General features: G+C 50.4%; 1 protein-coding gene across 2 annotated transcripts in view; it reads left to right on the forward strand.

Annotated features, from left to right (window-relative positions):
• Positions 1-16,603, forward strand: part of LOC146806103 (ecto-ADP-ribosyltransferase 5-like) — a 517,784-nt gene extending 501,181 nt beyond the window's left edge. For both annotated transcript variants that reach the window (XM_085623442.1, XM_085623441.1), the window contains exons 4-5: positions 1,929-2,649; positions 15,668-16,603. In XM_085623442.1, coding sequence (XP_085479568.1) covers positions 1,929-2,649; positions 15,668-15,759 — 813 coding nt within the window. In that variant the 3' untranslated portion in view covers positions 15,760-16,603. The remainder of the gene's footprint in view (positions 1-1,928; positions 2,650-15,667) is intronic.
• Positions 16,604-18,764: the final 2,161 nt, after the last annotated feature.

An 18,764-nucleotide genomic window follows, 5' to 3' on the forward strand; every position in this document is an offset into this window, starting at 1 on the left:
TCCTTATACTTCATTTTGTATTTTTTGAGGAATTTGTGCCATGAGCAATGCACAGATAAAGCTATTTTGTAGCTAGACGTATAAAGTGAGGTGAGGAATGGAGCATGAATAGACGTTGATGAGCAATCAGAGATAGGCCGCACCTAGAGATGTTGGTGTGAATCTAGTTCAAAGGAAAGGGACTCTCATCACACAAAATTCTTGAACTTTGTGAATAGGATGAGAGACTAATTAAGGCTCTCACCCCACAACTGACATGACAAACTTTCAAAAGTGCCAGGTTTGGCATATGTTCCTCTAAACAGTTCCTCCACAATTACCACATGGGTGTGTATTCACAGAAGGCATTTAGGAGTCCTAAAGTTAGGACTACTAACTTCTGTGAATACCGAAATGAGTAAGTGCCTTCTGTGAATACCGAAATGAGTAAGTGCCTTCTGTGAATACCAAAATGAGTAAGTGCCTTCTGTGAATACCAAAATGGTAGTACGTTTAGGATTTTGTCTTAAGTTCGTTCTGTGAATCGGGCCCTAGGTTTTTTCTCAGAATTCGAGAACTTGTAGTCCTTATTTTACTATATAATAAACAAGACTACAAGTCCCAGAATGCAAAGATAAAACAATTGAACTTTAATAGCTAGTCACAGATAGAAGTGAAATACTTGACACAGCTTCAATTTAAAAATGGCAGCGTTCCATAGAAGGGACATATCCTGTATGGGATATAGATCCAGCAAGCGCATGCAAGTCCCAGAAGCAGCGAGTAACATTTATAAGGCTAAAAGGAGCATGGCTTGTAGCCATTGCTTCTAGCCATTTTGGGAGAACTTCATTTGATGGAAGTCAGTGTTATGTTGAAGTGGCCTGTTCAAAGCCCCACAGCTTCAGTATACATAAATCTTATTTTGAAACTACACAGTGCAGTGACATTTTGGAAATGTATAAAACCCTCAAACATGCAGATTAAGGGGCTGATTTATATGTTGGGTGTAAGGATACTCCATCGTAATGGTCCGCATGCCCGATTTAAATGCAGGTGGACCTTTGGAGTAACGGCGGCAGAGACTACTCAGTCTCCGCAGTGGTTGCACCCCCATGTTGTGGGAGGTTGATCTCTATGACCACCTACCTACCATGAATGGGCGGACATACAGATTCGTTTGTGTTGCCTGTCACTGACAGGAAAACCATGGCAATAAGGGGCAGTGAAAAATGTCTAATGCCCCCCTCGCCATAGAGAGAACTCCCATGGCTAGGGTGACATTATTTTTTTGATTTCCTTTTTGGTAAAAAAACTACGTCGATGGACACCTATGTCATGTTGAAGGAACCATGCGTCAAACTTAAAAAAGCATTGACAGGTTCTCCCGTGACGACGGTTCCTGACAGTGCTTCAGGAATGACCCCCAGCCTGTCGGTCATTTTTTAATTTGGCAGGTGGGGACTACATAAGGGCAATGGAGTAATCTACTTCGTCGCCTTGATGGACTTACATCTGCCCGCCAAGATATAAATTGGCCTGTTGGTGCTGAGTGTTGAGAGATCCCACCCAAGGCCCTGTGGTGCAGATACAGCTGCAAGAAATGACGTCACAGTCTAGTGAGAGGCGATATCTGGTGGAAGTGCAAAGAAAACTGGTTGAGATGTCAGTTCTTCCAAAATACAAATGTTTACCTTGCACCAGGGGATAGCTATCAATAGCACAGCAGGAGCAGTGGCACCACGGCCCAAGGGTGTGAGCGTCCCACTGCACCCCAGTTGAAGCTGCGTTTTTCTACCAAAGCAGGGGTGAGGTAACATTTTCCATTCTTGCTTTGAGGCCTATAGTGCCTCTACTGTGCCACTGTCCTACAGATGCCATGTTGTAAATGCTTTGTGCTGCCTCAATAAACTCCAAGTGGTAATCCTGCTATCATCTCTTTCCCACAGGCAAACGCCATCAAACTCGGCATAGCGCCTAATTCCTTTGATGATCAATACGAAGGCTGTGCTGATGCAATGGAGCAAAGAATTATAACAGAGGGACTGTTACAAAAAGAACTGTCCGGAGATAGCAAGCTAAGACAGCAGTGGGACACCGCAACAAAAGCATGGGCGGAAAAGAAAAAGAGCGGCTCGCTGCCCCCCCTCCCCAAGGGCTTCAAGGACGAGAACGGGGTGGCCCTGATGACCTACACGGGCGACACTCCTGGTATTCACAAGGACTTCAACGCCGCTGTCCGGGAGGGCGGCCAGTCTCTGGAATATTACATGAACAATTTTCATTTCAAATCCTTGCATTTCTACCTGACCAGAGCTCTCCAGCTCTTAAAAGAAAGTTGCAAAACCCAGCCCGAGGATGTCTACAGAGGAGCGTCGGTAGAGTTCGAGCCACCGGAGGGATCAGAAAATACAATGAGGTTTGGTCATTTCGCTTCAACATCATTGGATAAAAAAATAGCAGAGGGATTTGGCAATGATTCCTTCTTCAACATAAGTACCTGCTTTGGAGTTCGCATTCAGGACTTTTCCTTTCTCCCTAATGAGAAAGAGGTGCTGATTCCAGCGAACGAGGTGTTCACTGTGACCCAATACACGGAGGAAGGCCACACATTTGTGCTAAACAGCACACAGAGGACCTATAGTAAATATAACTGTGCATACGTACAAGGTAGGTATTTGAGGGACGCAGTGTGCCTGTCTGTGCGACACAGCATCATTTGTTTGTGTGCAGATGCATAAAACGCATGGAACCTGCCCTATTATACTGATATTGATATGAAATACTGTGGCCTGTGAGTGCTTGTGGAGACCTTGGGCCTGGTGTGGAGTCAGGCGGATAGGGTGCATCTACACAAACGTAACGGATATCCAATACCCTAATTACAAGGACATTCGCATATCATGCACATGTAATAAGGCGGTGGGATATCCCTCACGTTTATGACTCCAACCTCTAAATCAGCCAATTTAGCTTACATAAAATAGTTTTTTCTTTATACTAAATGCTGATATAGATCTGTGTCTCTGGAACTAGAAGGTCTGAACATCAAGTGATGACATTTGGACAAATCAAGCAACCCATGATTGCTGCTCAAATACACAGGAGCAGAAACAAATGACACTAACTGATGTCTCCTCACTCAGTGCCTGATTCACGAAGGTCAACTTACACATTGGTGAAAGTTTACTATTTTTTCTTATTCACAAACGACAAGATTAATTTTAGTACTAGAAGTTTTACGACTGTGGAGACTTCGCAGTCGGGCCGAGAACTTTGCACATAAAAATATATATTTTACAGGGGCGTAGCTTCAGGGGGGCAGTTTGGAGTGTTACACCCCCCTAATAAATATCTTTTCTTCTAAACAGTGGTGTACAGGTGCTTTCTGTCGGATAGGGTGAGGTGTCTGTCAGATTTCTCATTGACAAAAACCCACATACACTCACTCTCACATCTCCTGTTTTGAATGTCCTAAAACATTTTATATTACTAAATATTGTGTTTCTCTCACTTAGTACTCATACCAATCTGCCACGATTCATGAGCCCTCCTTGTGATATAATGTATTTTAACATTATATGCTAGTAGTGGACACTTACCTTGCCGCCTGGTACCGCATCTCTGCTCCTGCTTTCCTCCGTCAGACTCCAGGAACTAGAAGCACAGCCAGGCTCCCCTGACCAATCACAATGCTGCAATGCAGCATTGTGATTGGTAAGCACCCAGCTTCCCTGACCAATCACAACACTGCAATGCAGAGTTGTGATTGGTCTGAGCGTCGTGGTTCCAGGGAATGGGGGCCTGGGCATGTTCTCCACGCAGGCTGTAATGCAGCTTGCGTGAAGAACTGGGAGAGTGCGCATGACTGTTTGGCCAGTCCCAGAACAGTGCAGCCCCGCCCGCCTGCCCGCAAAGCAGCAAAGAAATATAAAATGATAATAACTCAAAGTTATTATCATGTTATGTTTCCTTTATTTGCACTGCTGAAAAGCAGTGGGCGATGCTCCTCCCCCATAGCAGAGGAGCCGCCACTGTATGCTAGTGTGATCGTCTGGAAATGTGAAGCTCACAACCCCCCCCCGCATCTCCCCCAAATCTTACTGACCAAGCTACATCCCTGATCTTTTCATGTGCTGAGTTCTCCACTCTGTGGGCGGGTTAAATCACTAAGATAGTAGGCAGGCAGCGTATGGATGAGTGTTGGACCCGGCCGCATAGAATGGCCCTCCGTGCCCCCGCACCACCGAAACCTGGTACCTGCAGCCCAAACACACGGCCTAGCCGATCCTTCCCACCAGAACACACGCACCCGACCCGGACATCCTCGTCCATGGCCTCTCTCCTTTCGGCCACCCCGGGCCCGCGTGCCCACTTCGTGCACCAAGATGGCCGCCCGGCCCCAGCGCGACCCTGGCCTAGAGGCGCCACTCCGGCTGGAGGACATCACGCTTCCAGGGGATGAGAGAGGGAGGAGCAGTTTCTATCGCACCTCTGAACTCCCCTGGGACGATGGGTTTCGATCGGCCCTCCGGCCTCCCTGCGGGCTGGCTCCGTGCCTGCTGGGTGTCTGGGACTCCTCCCGACCCGGCCCCGAGAGGGATCAAAAGACAATAGCAGGAAATCCCGACAAGCGACCCCCAGGTGACAAGACCCCTGCCTGCACAGACTCCGGACATCAAAGAGGGGTCGACCTATAACAAGAGGTGCTCTGGGTCTGTCCGGCAGATTCGATGCTGGAACAACGAGAGCCTGCCGACGTGGTCGTGGCTCCTGGAACCGAACCAACCTAAGCCTGCTGAGTGACTCGCAGCTCCCTGAAGATCGTAAGACCTCCGAACTTGTACCTGAGCCTGCTGAGTGACTCGCGGCTCCCTGAAGATCGTAAGACCTCCGAACTTGTACCTGAGCCTGCTGAGTGACTCGCGGCTCCCTGAAGATCGTAAGACCTCCGAACTTGTACCTGAGCCTGCTGAGTGACTCGCGGCTCCCTGAAGATCGTAAGACCTCCGAACCTGTGCCTGAGCCTGCTGAGTGACTCACGGCTCCCCCAGACTCTCACGGTCCCGCCGGACCCCGACTATCTGCAACGTATCCCCCAGCTCGAGGATTGTGAGCTGTGCGCCGGATACGTCCCTGCCTTGAACCTTTACCAGAGACTGTCCCGCTACCCCCTACCCTTCCGAGACTCTTGAGCCCATGCTCACCTTGTACATATTTGCAGTGATAACCTACTTGATAAAGATTGTTTCTGAGAATACCCGGTGTGGTCACTCTGTGTCGTGTGGTGCCAGAAGTACGATCCTACTTACGAGATTCCTCCCCCTGGGGAGTCTCCCGCCAGTGCCCGGCTACGATACTTCGAGGGTGGGTCTCAGGGTAGTCAGGACCCCTTCCAGGCTCCTCTGAGGTCGCCGTCTAACATTGGTGGCAAGCGACGGGATTCGGGCCCATCACCTAGAGATCGTACCGTGAACAACGGACGCACTACCGACAAAGATGGCAGAAGGAAGCGCCATGAGCCCCGCAGAAACCAACGCCAACAGGGTGTTCCAGGTGGAGCATCTAGAAGAATATACACACAAAGAGCTAAAGCAATTTTGCAAAGAACTTAAAATCGCTACCACTGGTCTCAACACTAAGGAAGATTTGCAGAAAGCACTGAAAACTTGGGTGGAGACCGGGGCCTCCCGCCCGGAAGGCACGGGGGAGCGCCCCGACGAAACCGAACCCCCCCAAAGTGAAAGCAGCAGCAATCAGGTGCGAGGCATCGTACCAGACGGGGGCTTATCCCCGGAAGAACTCGCGGACAGAGAGAGAAGCCGCAATCATGAACTGGAGTTAGCCAAACTCAAAATCGAGGGCGAATTGAAGTTAGCGGAAAAAAAGCTAGCAGTAGAGCAAATGCGTGTACAAGGCGAACTAGAAGAAAAGAAGCTCCAACGGGAGCACGAGGGAAGGAAGCTCCAACTGGAGTACGAACGCAGCTTAAAGGAACTCGAGCTCAAGGCCCGAAACGAGGAAGGGAGGCCCCCGGGAAACCGAGAGACGGCCTCCCCAGCGGAACAGAAGGTCCACATCCCGAAGGATGTGGTCAAGGAATATTATAAAAACGATGACATTCAGCAATGGTTTCGGGCCTACGAGGTCGCCATGACCTCCCATCGGATCCCGCAGAAGGACTGGGGGGCGGGGTTGTGGGGGCGGTTTCTGAGCGAAGGAAGGGACACCCTGCTCGACCTACCCCTCTCCCTGCAGACCTCCTACAGCCACATGAAAGAGGCTCTACTCACAAGATACGGCCTCACCCCAGAAATGTACCGTCAACGGTTCCGGGACTGCAGGAAGATCCCGGGCACCACATGGGTGGAGTATGTCAACTTTTTCAGTCGGGCCTTCGATGGGTGGATCAAGGGCAGCAAAGTCACCACCCTTGCCGAACTCACTGATCTCATGTTGTGGGAACATCTGGCTGCGAACTGCTTCATAGAACTACGTCAGCATCTGCTGGACAGCAAGCTCACAGATCCCCGGAAGCTGGCTGTGGAGGCCGACCGCTGGACCAACACCCGGGTCTCCCGGGGCATGGTAGGAGAGTACCCCCGAACCAGTCAGGGACCACCCCGCCAGTGAGGAGGAGGGAACCAGGGAGGGCCGAGAGAGTCCCAGCCTAGCCCCCCGAAGACACAACCTCCACCTTTCCCGGCGCCCCCTCCACCAGTGACCGGGCCCCCTGGGAAACGGGGACACCGGGTGACCGTCACATGTTTCCGTTGCCAGAAACCCGGGCACTACGCCAATGACCCAGAGTGCCCCATGGCCGCCCAAGCCTCCCCGACGAGACAGATAGCCAACGTAGCCCTGGGGGAGGAGGTTGAGGAAGCCGAGGGGTGGGAACCCGCCGCGATGGCCCTAGTATCCCTGGGAGATAGGGAGATGATCCCTGGTAGCCTCCTACCCTCCAACACACAGAAATATGGGCAGCTCGTCAAAATCAATGGCCACCAGGTAGAGGCCCTGCGGGACACCGGGGCCAGTTTCACCGGTGTCCTCAGGCACCTAGTCCCCGAAGAGCAGATCCTCCCCAACGTCTTTTGCCCCGTAATATCCGCAGACAATAGAGAAAGTATGTGTCAGGTAGCCCTGGTGCCATTTGAGTGGGGAGGGGTGGTAGGTAAACTCAAGGTGGCCGTAAGAACCTCCCAGCCGGTCGACTGCCTATTAGGGAACGACCTGGAGAGTTCTCCCTGGAAGCACGTAGAGCGCAAGGCCCACCTAGGAATGATGGGACTCCCCGAGTGGGTGTGCGCCACCACCCGATCTATGTCAGCCCGACTCACTCCCCGGAGAGAAGTCGAGAGTAACCCGATCGAAGAGACCAGTACAGTCCCCGCCGAGGGTCCTCCCGTCCCCCCAGCAGAAGGGTCCGTCGCCCGCGACGAACCCGCACCATCCGACCCCACCCCGGTCCCTGAGTTGGGGGATCTACCTGAGTTGGCCCATTGGCGCCACGAGGGCGGGCCCACCCGGGAAGAATTTTGCCGGGAGCAAGCCACTTGCCCTTCCCTGGTCGGGCTGCGGCGCCAGGCCGAGGGCCAAGCCGCAGGTGACCAGACCGGGACGCACCGAATCTATTGGGAGAATAACATCCTGTACAGTGAGCAGAAGTCGGTGGAGCTGGGATCCGGACGGGTACTGGTGGTACCCCTCCGCTTCCGAGATTTCCTCCTGGGCTTAGCCCACGACGTCCCCCTCGCCGGCCACCTGGGTCAGGACAAGACCTACAGCCGTCTTGTGACCCATTTTTTTTGGCCTAAAATTAGAGCAGCGGTAGAGGCCCATTGCAAGTCCTGCCCCACGTGGCAGGCTAGTGGGAAGAGTGGGGGGAAGCGCAAGGCTCCCCTCCAACCCTTCCCGGTCGTCAGTACCCCCTTCGAACGAGTCGGAATCGACATCGTGGGACCACTGGACCCCCCCACCTCCCAAGGTCACCGTTTCATCTTGGTCCTAGTGGACCACGCCACCCGCTATCCGAAGGCTATTCCCCTGCGCACCATTACGGCCCCCGTGGTGGGCCGGGCCCTGATGGGGATCTTTTCCAGGGTGGGTTTTCCCCGCGAGGTCGTGAGCGATCGCAGCACTAATTTTATCTCAAGGTATATGACGTCCCTGTGGCAACAATGTGGAGTGTCCTATAAGTTCACCACCCCGTACCATCCCCAAGGGAACGGCCTAGTAGAAAGGTTTAATAGGACTTTGAAAGGGATGATCGCTGGCCTAGAAGAGCCCCTCCGGCGTAAGTGGGACGTCCTGCTCCCTTGCCTCTTGTTCGCTTACCGGGAGGTCCCCCAGAAGTCCCTAGGATTCAGCCCGTTTGAATTACTCTATGGGCACCCCGTCCGAGGTCCCCTCAGTTTGGTTAAGGAAGAGTGGGAGGCAGCACCCCAGACCACCCCCGAGATGTGTTCCAATACGTCCTGGCCCTCCGGAACCAGACCAGGAAGTTCCGAGAACTGGCCGAGGCCAACCTGGAGGCAAGTCAAGAAGAAATGAAGCGCTGGTACGACCAGAATGCCACTCTGGTCGAGTTCCAGCCGGGCCAGCAGGTGTGGGTCATGGCCCCCGTGAAGCCTGGCGCCCTCCAGGACCGATGGACTGGGCCTTACAAAGTGGTTGAGCGGAAGAGTCAAGTCACATACTTGGTGGACGTCCAGTCGCCTCGGGATCCTCTCCGGGTCCTGCACGTGAACCGCCTCAAGCCTCACTTTGTGCGAACAGAACTGAGCCTCCTGCTGGCCACCGATGACGGGGCCGAAGATGAGTCGGATCCCCTCCCGGACCTCCTGTGTGTCAAGGAGCAGGATGGCTCCGTGGAGGGAGTGAACCTCTCCCCAGCCCTCACTGCCCAGCAACAAGCGGACTGCCGCCAGCTCCTAAGACAATTTGCCGACCTCTTCTCTCTGACCCCCCGGGTCACCAACTGGTGTGTTCATGACGTGGACACCGGGGACAGCCCGCCGGTGAGACACCGAGCCTACCGGGTTCCTGACCGGGTCCGGTCCTGCATTCAAGATGAAGTCTCGAAGATGTTGACCCCGGGGGTGATCGAGCCCTCTGACAGTCCCTGGGCCAGCCCCGTGGTCCTGGTCCCGAAGGCAGCGGCCCCCGGTGTCGCCCCCGAGCTCCGATTCTGCGTGGATTACCGGGGGCTCAACGACGTTACCCGAGCCGATGCCCACCCCATTCCACGAGCAGACGAACTCATTGACCGACTAGGGGCAGCCCGGTTCCTCAGCACTTTCGACCTCACCTGCGGATACTGGCAGATTGCGCTCACCGAAGGGGCCAAGGAGCGGTCCGCTTTCTCCACCCCCGATGGGCACTACCGCTTCCGCGTAATGCCCTTCGGGATGAAAAATGCCCCGGCCACTTTCCAGCGACTGGTGAATAGGGTCGTGGCCGGGTTGGAACAGTTCAGCGCGGCATATCTGGACGACATCGCTGTCTTCAGTTCAGAGTGGAGTGAGCACCTCCAGCACCTCCGGAGGGTGCTAACCGCCCTGCGCCAGGCAGGCCTCACAGTAAAAGCCAGCAAGTGCCAGATCGGGCAAAGATCCGTAGTCTACCTGGGGCACCAGGTCGGGAGCGGCCAGGTCGCCCCTCTACAGCCAAAGATCGACGCCATCCTGGCCTGGGAACCACCCATCACCCAAACGGAGGTCCGAGCCTTTCTGGGACTCACGGGCTACTACCGAAGATGCATTCGGGGGTATGGCAGCCTTGTCGGCCCTCTCACAGAACTCAGGTCTAAAAAACAGCCAAAGAAGGTGCAGTGGACGGCTGCCTGCCAGGAAGCTTTCGATGCTCTAAAAAAGGCCATGTGCACCGCCCCCGTCCTCCAGGCTCCCGACTATGCCAAGGAGTTCATAGTCCAGACCGATGCCTCCGAGCATGGCATTGGGGCCGTCCTGTCCCAAGTGAATGACCAAGGCCTAGACGAGCCCGTCGCCTTCCTCAGTCGGCGGCTGCTGCCCCGAGAACAGAGGTGGAGCACCATAGAGCGCGAAGCCTTTGCCGTGGTCTGGGCACTCAAAAAGCTACGACCCTACCTGTTCGGCACGCATTTCAGAGTCCAAACTGACCATCGGCCCTTGCGATGGCTCATGCAGATGCGAGGAGAAAACCCCAAGCTACTGCGGTGGTCAATCTCTCTCCAGGGGATGGATTTCACCGTAGAACACCGCCCTGGTATGGACCACGCCAACGCTGACGGCCTCTCCCAGTTCTTCCGCCTCAGCGAAGAGAACCCCCCAAGATGATGGGCAGTTCTCTCCGGCTTTCAGCTGGGGGGGACGCATGTTGGACCCGGCCGCATAGAATGGCCCTCCGTGCCCCCGCACCACCGAAACCTGGTACCTGCAGCCCAAACACACGGCCTAGCCGATCCTTCCCACCAGAACACACGCACCCGACCCGGACATCCTCGTCCATGGCCTCTCTCCTTTCGGCCACCCCGGGCCCGCGTGCCCACTTCGTGCACCAAGATGGCCGCCCGGCCCCAGCGCGACCCTGGCCTAGAGGCGCCACTCCGGCTGGAGGACATCACGCTTCCAGGGGATGAGAGAGGGAGGAGCAGTTTCTATCGCACCTCTGAACTCCCCTGGGACGATGGATTTCGATCGGCCCTCCGGCCTCCCTGCGGGCTGGCTCCGTGCCTGCTGGGTGTCTGGGACTCCTCCCGACCCGGCCCCGAGAGGGATCAAAAGACAATAGCAGGAAATCCCGACAAGCGACCCCCAGGTGACAAGACCCCTGCCTGCACAGACTCCGGACATCAAAGAGGGGTCGACCTATAACAAGAGGTGCTCTGGGTCTGTCCGGCAGATTCAACGCTGGAACAACGAGAGCCTGCCGACGTGGTCGTGGCTCCTGGAACCGAACCAACCTAAGCCTGCTGAGTGACTCGCGGCTCCCTGAAGATCGTAAGACCTCCGAACTTGTACCTGAGCCTGCTGAGTGACTCGCGGCTCCCTGAAGATCGTAAGACCTCCGAACTTGTACCTGAGCCTGCTGAGTGACTCGCGGCTCCCTGAAGATCGTAAGACCTCCGAACTTGTACCTGAGCCTGCTGAGTGACTCGCGGCTCCCTGAAGATCGTAAGACCTCCGAACCTGTGCCTGAGCCTGCTGAGTGACTCGCGGCTCCCCCAGACTCTCACGGTCCCGCCGGACCCCGACTATCTGCAACGTATCCCCCAGCTCGAGGATTGTGAGCTGTGCGCCGGATACGTCCCTGCCTTGAACCTTTACCAGAGACTTTCCCGCTACCCCCTACCCTTCCGAGACTCTTGAGCCCGTGCTCACCTTGTACATATTTGCAGTGATAACCTACTTGATAAAGATTGTTTCTGAGAATACCCGGTGTGGTCACTCTGTGTCGTGTGGTGCCAGAAGTACGATCCTACTTACGAGATTCCTCCCCCTGGGGAGTCTCCCGTCAGTGCCCGGCTACGATACTTCGAGGGTGGGTCTCAGGGTAGTCAGGACCCCTTCCAGGCTCCTCTGAGTTCGTCGTCTAACAATGAGCATCCTCCTGGGAGTAGGTTATTGTGATTTAGCAATTTATTCTATTTGTGGTGGATCTCCAGTCACTAAAATGGCAAAGATCTTCAATGGAAATTTCTGAGAATGTTGGTGTTGTTTCAACTTCCTGGGTTTTTCTTAAACATATTTTTATTGTGTTGTTGTATTGTTTTGTTGTTGTGTGTGGAGTGTTGTGTGGTGGTGTAGTGCTGTGCTGCTGGTGTTGTGTTGTGTAGTGTTGTGTTGTGTTAATTAGGATTTGTATGGCGCAGGTATTCACCCATGAGGGTATCCAGGCGATTGAGCAGGTCTATAGGCGTAGGACTTGGGTGCAGTGTATCGGTCCTGTAGAGTAAGTTGAAGAGCCAGATCTTCAGCTTGTTCTGGAATTCAAGAAGTGGGGAGGAGGCCCTGATGTGTTGAAGGAGGTCGTTCCAAGTCTTGGGTGCAATGTTGGAGAATGCTCAACCTCCTGTTCTGCTTTGTGGAAGCGGGGTTGTGTGCGAGTGAGAGTCCTGCTGATGCAGGTGTCTGGTGGGTTGGTGAATGTGAAGACATTTGTTCATGTATGTTGGTCTGATGTTGTGCAGTGCCTTGTATGCATGAATAAGGAGCTTGAATTTAATGCATTTGTGTTTGGGGAGCTAGTGGAACTCTCTGAGGTGTGGTGAGATGTGGGAGATCGAGGATGAGTCCAGTGGCAGCCGCTATTTACCGGGGGTGGCGGGGAGGGGGGATGGGGAGGGTTGGGAATGAAAAACAAAACACTTACCTTCAGGTCAGCCACTCCGGCTGGCTAACACATCTCTGTCCGCTTGCCGCTGCCCCATTTCGCTCCTGGATACAGTAACAGGAAGGTCTCGGGCTCCTTACTCCACTAGCCAATCACAATGCTACAATGCAGCGCTGTGATTGGTCTGAGCGCCATGGATTGGCCTCAAGAAGGGAATGGGAGTATGGAACATATTCTGCACCTAGGCTGTAATGCAGCCTGGGTGCAGAACATGCAAAGTGCGCATGGCGGTTTGGCCGGCCCAAGAGGGTTGGTCAAAGCGTCATTTCACACATTGGAGTGGGAAAACCACTCCTCCCCTACCCTCTCTGACAGTTCAGCCCTGCCCTGCACCAGGAAAGTAAAACTAAAATGATAATAACGCTAGTTTTTATCCTTTTAGTTTTGTTTAACTACTGCTCCCAGAGCAGTGGGGCGACGCTCCTCCGCCTTAGCGGAGGAGCCACCACTGGATGAGTCTTGCTGTAGCATTGTGGATTTTTTAAAGTTGGTGTATGAGATGGTAGGAAATGCCAGCGTAGTGTGTGTTACTATAGTCTAATCTGCTTGTGATGAGTGCTTGTGTGAAGGTGGATCTGCTGCTCATTTGAAAAGCTTGCTGAGAATGTGGCAGCAGGAGGAGCTGACTATGTTGACCTGTGCTGTTGGGTTGATCTTGTCTTCCTGGATGATTCCCAGGTTTCTGGCTTGGTTGCATGGTGTGGGTCCAAGTTCTGCTTACCACCAAGTGAAGTCCCATAGAGAATTCTTGTTCCAGAAGATCAGCACTTCTGTCTTGTCGGAGGTGAGTTTCGGGCAGTTAGATCTCATCCAGTCTGCTTCGTGATCATGCAGTTGGAGAAGTTGGTTTTGGTGGTGTCGGAGTTGTCGGTCAGAGAAAGGATGGGTTCTGTGTCATTGACATGGGTTATAATCATGATGCCTTGGGATCTGATGATGTTGGTGAGCAGTGTCATGTAGATGTTGAATAGGGTTGGGCTGAGCGGTGAACCCTGAGGGACTCCGCAGATCAGATCCTTGAATTCAGATGTGTAGGGTGGTAGTCGACTTGCTGTGTTCTTCCTGTAAGGAAGTAGCTTATCCAGTTGAGTGCCAGACCTTGGATGCATATGTGATGCTGTTTTCTGATGAGGGTGTGGAGGGAGACGGTATAAACGTCTGCAGGGAGATCAAGAAGGATAAGGGCTGCGGTTTCTCCACAGTCCAGTATTGTGTGAATGTCATCTGTGACCGCAATGAGTGCTGTTTCTATGCTGTTGTTGCTCCAAAATCCTGATTGGGTGTCATCCAATAGGTAGTGGAGTTCAAGGTGGCTGGTAACATTTTTGTTGATGTCCTTCTCCATCACTTTGGCATCGTTTAGGAGCAGAGAGAGGGGTCGTAAGTTGTCCAGCTCATTCAGGGCGTTTCCTGCAGCATATTTCCAGGCTTCTGGGAAGATGGTCCATTTGAGGTGTTGCTGGTGAAGATGTGATGGAGCATGGGTCTGTCGGGGTCCCGGAGTGTATTGTTTTCATGATCTCTGTTGTGTCTTCTTTGGTCAGTGTTTTCCATTCAGTCAGATGTCCTTCAGGGTAGGCGGTGGTCAGGTTGATGATGAAATCTTTGGGTTCTGATTGTTGATTGAAGTTGCTGTAGATCTTTTCTATTTTGTTGTGGAAGAAATTCCATAAGTTGTTGCAGAGTTCCTGTGATGGGGTGAAGGTGTTGGCTGTGGCCTTGGGAGTGGTGTATTCTTTGACTATTGAGAAGATCTTCTTGCAGCTGTTGGAGCTCGCCTCTATGTGTTCAGTTAGGGCCCTCCTTTTGGTGTCTCGCAGGAGTTGGTGGTAGTGTCTGAGTGCATCCTTGTAGGTGGCTTTGGTGTCGGCACCATGGTTGGATCTCTATTTTCTTTCCAGCTGCTTGCTGTAGCGCTTGGAGTCCTGGAGGTTGTATGTATGCCAGCTGGCTTGTTTGATGTTTTTGATGGGCATAAGACAGTCTGCACAGTTCTTGATCCGTTCTTTGAAGTTGATGATATCTTTGTCGAGGTCGTTGGTGGTATTGGGTTGGTCCGTTTTGAGGACGTTGAGACAATCTGCCTCTGTTAATTTGCACCAGTTCCAGCTGGGTAGGTTGATACCAGTGGGTGTGTTGACTTGTGGTGCATTGATGTGGAAGTGTATGATGGATTAGTCCGTCCACATGAATGGTGAGGTGTCTGATCCTGTTGCTAGTGATGAAGATTGGATCCAGAGTATGTCCTGCGATGTGTGTTAAGTCAGTAAAAAGCTGGGTTAGTCCGATGTTGTCTTTTGAGGAGGGCTGTAGAGGGCTGTAGAGCAGGTGTATGCTGTGTCCTTGATGTGGAAGTTGTAGATGCCGAGTAACACAAAATCCTTGGAGTTGATGGAGAGGGGAGTGCTGAAGTCTGTGATGAAGTTGCTGAAATTGGTTCATGGTCCTGGCGGTCGGTATGCAAGGGTGCCTTTCAGGATGAAATTGTTGTTAGTTTGTAGTCTGAAGTGCGCATATTCCATGAAAAGGGTGTTGGTGTCCATGGGTGTGGTGCATTTGAAGATGTCCTTGTGGAGGATTGCAAGTCCTCCTCCTGGCTTGTTAAGCCAGTCCTGTTGTGCGATCTTTTCATCGAAGGGATAGCCGCAGAGATATTGGGTGCCAAAGCAGGGTTGAGCCTAGTTTCCATGAGGAAGAGGAGGTCTGTCACATTGTTGCTGAATAGGTCCCAGGCCTCTTTTGGCATTTTTGATGAGTGAGTGGGTGCTGAGAAGCATGCATGCAAGTGTTTATTGTGGTGCTGGTTTGGTGTATTAAGTGACAGTTGCTAGGGAGGCTGGAGTTGTTATTGGAGCATGACTGACATGTGTGGGTGTGCAGGTGTATGGCTGTGCCAGGAGGTTGAAGGCTCGCTGATTTTTGCTGATGGGTGTGATGGAGTGAGGTTTGCGAAAAAGCACCCTCATGAAATTATGTACCCTATTATAATAGACTAATTGTGTTGAATTAATCAACATTGCACCCAACACGAAATTGGGGAAATGCTTTTTGCCTATTAAAGCAACTAATATACTAGAGCATGAAGCAATGAGCATATATTTGTTGTTTCCGCATAGAAATTTAACACTAGTGCATGGTTATGCTATGTTGTACATTGCACATTTTGCATATTGTGCAGAATTAACTGGAACATCGCTTTTATCTAATCACATTTGTTAGGTAATAAATAATATGGGTTATTAGAATGGTGGGTGGTGAACAGAATGTGGTTTCATTATTAAAACTAATACTTTCTTGTGTTTGCTTATTTTAGTCAAAGAGGGCCCAGTGAAAAAGGTTGCTGCTGCATCTTGTGAAAGCAGGTGTATGATGAGCCAAAGAGAAGTGCGACTGTGTGAAAATTGACAGAAGACCTACACGGTCAAGCTGAACTTTGGTGAAGGCCGAGCTGATTGAAACTCTATTGTCTGAGTGCCAAGTGAAAAACTTGTGTTCGTGGGAACCTGCATCGCCATGAACATTTTGTGATTACGACTCGGAAGTTGAAATAAAACATGTATTAAATTGTTTCGAATGTAAAAATGTATAACAATAAAGATAGATATTGTTAATTTTAAATAATTTACTCGCATTAAGAACCAGTTTGGGTTGGTTATTGATTATAACCTGGTGGTGAGATGTTCCTTCCCCCCAGGCCAACCAATCCCTGTTCGAGTTAGCTGTAAGATTGAAACAAATCTGTGTCTGGGAGCCAAAAATTAGGGTATAACTGGGCTCCCCAGTTAGGACATACACCGCATGTTGTCGGAAACTGCGACACATTTTAAAAACTTAGGTCCGAGATGAGTTTCGGGAGTGCTTTGGGTGGAGAATGCATCCGAGGAGCTGAGAATTAGCGAGACAGATGGGAGAACGTTTAGAGTTATCTGTGCATCCTGTCCTATAATCTTTGTCTTCTGAGCCTATCTCAGTAGACCACCACCGCAACCTTGGCCAGAGACGTGGGTTTTCTATTCTTTTCTAATGGGTAAGATCTAATTAAGCATTCTCTATTGAAATTTCTCTTTGCAAATTATGTTTGCTGTACTTTTGTTACTATCCTCGCTATATCTCTGTGCTTCCGCTTTGATATGATTTTTGTGTCACAATTATACACTGTTTTATGAATTTTACATGTGTGAGTTGTGTGTGCACTGTATTTCTAATGACGCTGAATCTTGAAGAATTGAGATAAAATTATTGACTTGAAGCCAGAGTCTGTGGTTATTTTATAGTGATAAACAGTTGAGATTTGTCATAATCTCTAAATCACTAAATCTATCAACTAATGGTCCGTCGACCAGAGGAAATAGAAGAAATGATGAATAATTAGGAAATTATAGTTGTGAATATAAAACTGACAAAATTAACACCCTGGATCTAATGGGTAAAGGATCTAATGGATCTGCTGGGCCCCGTTGCTAATAAAATTGTTGTGTGTTGAAATTATCTCGGTCCTTGGGTCATATATAGGGGTTAGCGCTGGATCTGTTTTCTGGTAGCAGAGCTATGGTTAATTATTGACTAGGTTAGTGATTTCTTTTTATGGGTAACAATATATGTTAAGTGAAGTTAGTGTCATGTTTTTATGTAGTCTTGGAAACAGGTACAGGTGAAGTATCTGGGAAATCCCAGGAACGGAATTAGTCTGAAATAGGGCAGAGGAAATGTGTGGTAAGCGAAGTCACACGGTAATTAACTGCAGTGTCTGTTTAGAAGTGATAACATGTCGATGTTATCTTAGGGACTATCTGTGTGAGTGAATGAAAGAGAAACAGTGAAGGGTCCACTTGCAAAACTTTGGCCTTATCCCTAAAGAAGTAACGGGACTCCCTTTTGTGAGTAGAAGGTCCTCTCGTGAAAATTTGGCCTTATCCCTGAAGAAGTAACAGGTCCACCCGTAGCTTAAGAGAAGGACAGAATAACGGAATTGTTATATAGGCCGGTAGTGAAATGAAAATTTCTTTGAAAAGTGAAAAACTATACCTTTTTCTAGAAAAAACAGACAGTGTGGTGTTTTTATGTTTTAACTAACAATATTTTGAGAAGAAAAAGAATTTAAAAGTTTTGCCGATAATTTTTGTAAAGGAGGGGTCAGTAGCAGGAGGAAACTGACGTCACGAAAGACCGCGCTGGCATTGGTCAGATTGTGGGAACAGAGTAAGCTCTGATTTGTTAGTTGGTGTGATTCGCTCTAGCATTGGTCAAAGTAACAGAGACGTAGAGAGCTCTGATTGGTTAGTTGGAGTGTGTTCGACTGACATTAATCCGGAATATAGAGACGTAAAGAGTTTGATTAGTGTATCAGGTGTGAATTGTTTTAAGGAATAAAAGAGGTTACGATAGATTAGCCAAAAATGTATTACGAGTGACAAAAAAAGAAGAAATTGTCTTTAATTGGTAAAATTGAAAGGTTCTTTAAAAAGGACAAGCCAATAGTAACGAGGGAGGGAATTCCTATTCCTCCACCGAAAACACCAGCTTCCTACATGATGCTGAAACATGGTTATCATACTTGTGTCTAGCTAGACAGTTGGGTTGAGTACACAAAAGGTGATGGAGCAGTAGCTTTTCCGGGGCATGATTCTTTTAACATGGCAGTTTGCGAAATTTGAGAGACAGGATGATGGCATTGATTCCGAAGCCCAGACCAACACAGTTTGAAGCATTGGTAGAGTGGGAAGAGGAGATGCATGAAAGAGAGGGAGCGAGAGGTGGTAGGAGATATGGACATTTTTTTAGAAGACATTCAAGAGGCACATGGAGACAGAATGAGGCGACGGAGAAATGGGGATATATATGATGGATTGTATCCTGTTTTAACTGTAGAAGAGAATACTGGAGGTAAATGTAAGGAGAAAAAGAAACATGTAGAGCCGTTAGGGTATGGATATAATCCGACTGAATCAGATGATGAGCTCCTGGATGATATATATATATTTTTTAAATCTTTTTTCCTGATATGACCTCCGAAGCTACTGCCGCCTCTCGATCTGTCACACCACTGGCGCAGATAACTTGTGGTGGTACTTAGTCTCAGCTGATTTGTTCTAAACGGGGAATGACCGTTTATACTCAACTTGAGCTGACGCAGAGGTTTTAATCATTGGAAGTTATCCTATATCCAGATCTAACATAAGGTAACCCAAGATCTTCTAAAAAGGGTCATCCAGCCAGTTCCAAAACAACCAGATGTCAGACTTTTCCCTAAAGACATTAACCCTCTGGTCTACAGCTCGATAATACTTGACAGAATTCCACCAGGCATTCCAACTAGGAGACGTTTCCTGTCGCCATAGCAAGCAGATCTCTCTCCTTGCCAACACAATCAGGTAGAACAGCAATTTATATTGGGGCCCTAACTGTTGTCG

This window comes from Triturus cristatus, chromosome 8, assembly GCF_964204655.1.
Source record: "Triturus cristatus chromosome 8, aTriCri1.1, whole genome shotgun sequence".
Classification (NCBI taxonomy): Eukaryota; Metazoa; Chordata; class Amphibia; order Caudata; family Salamandridae; genus Triturus; species Triturus cristatus.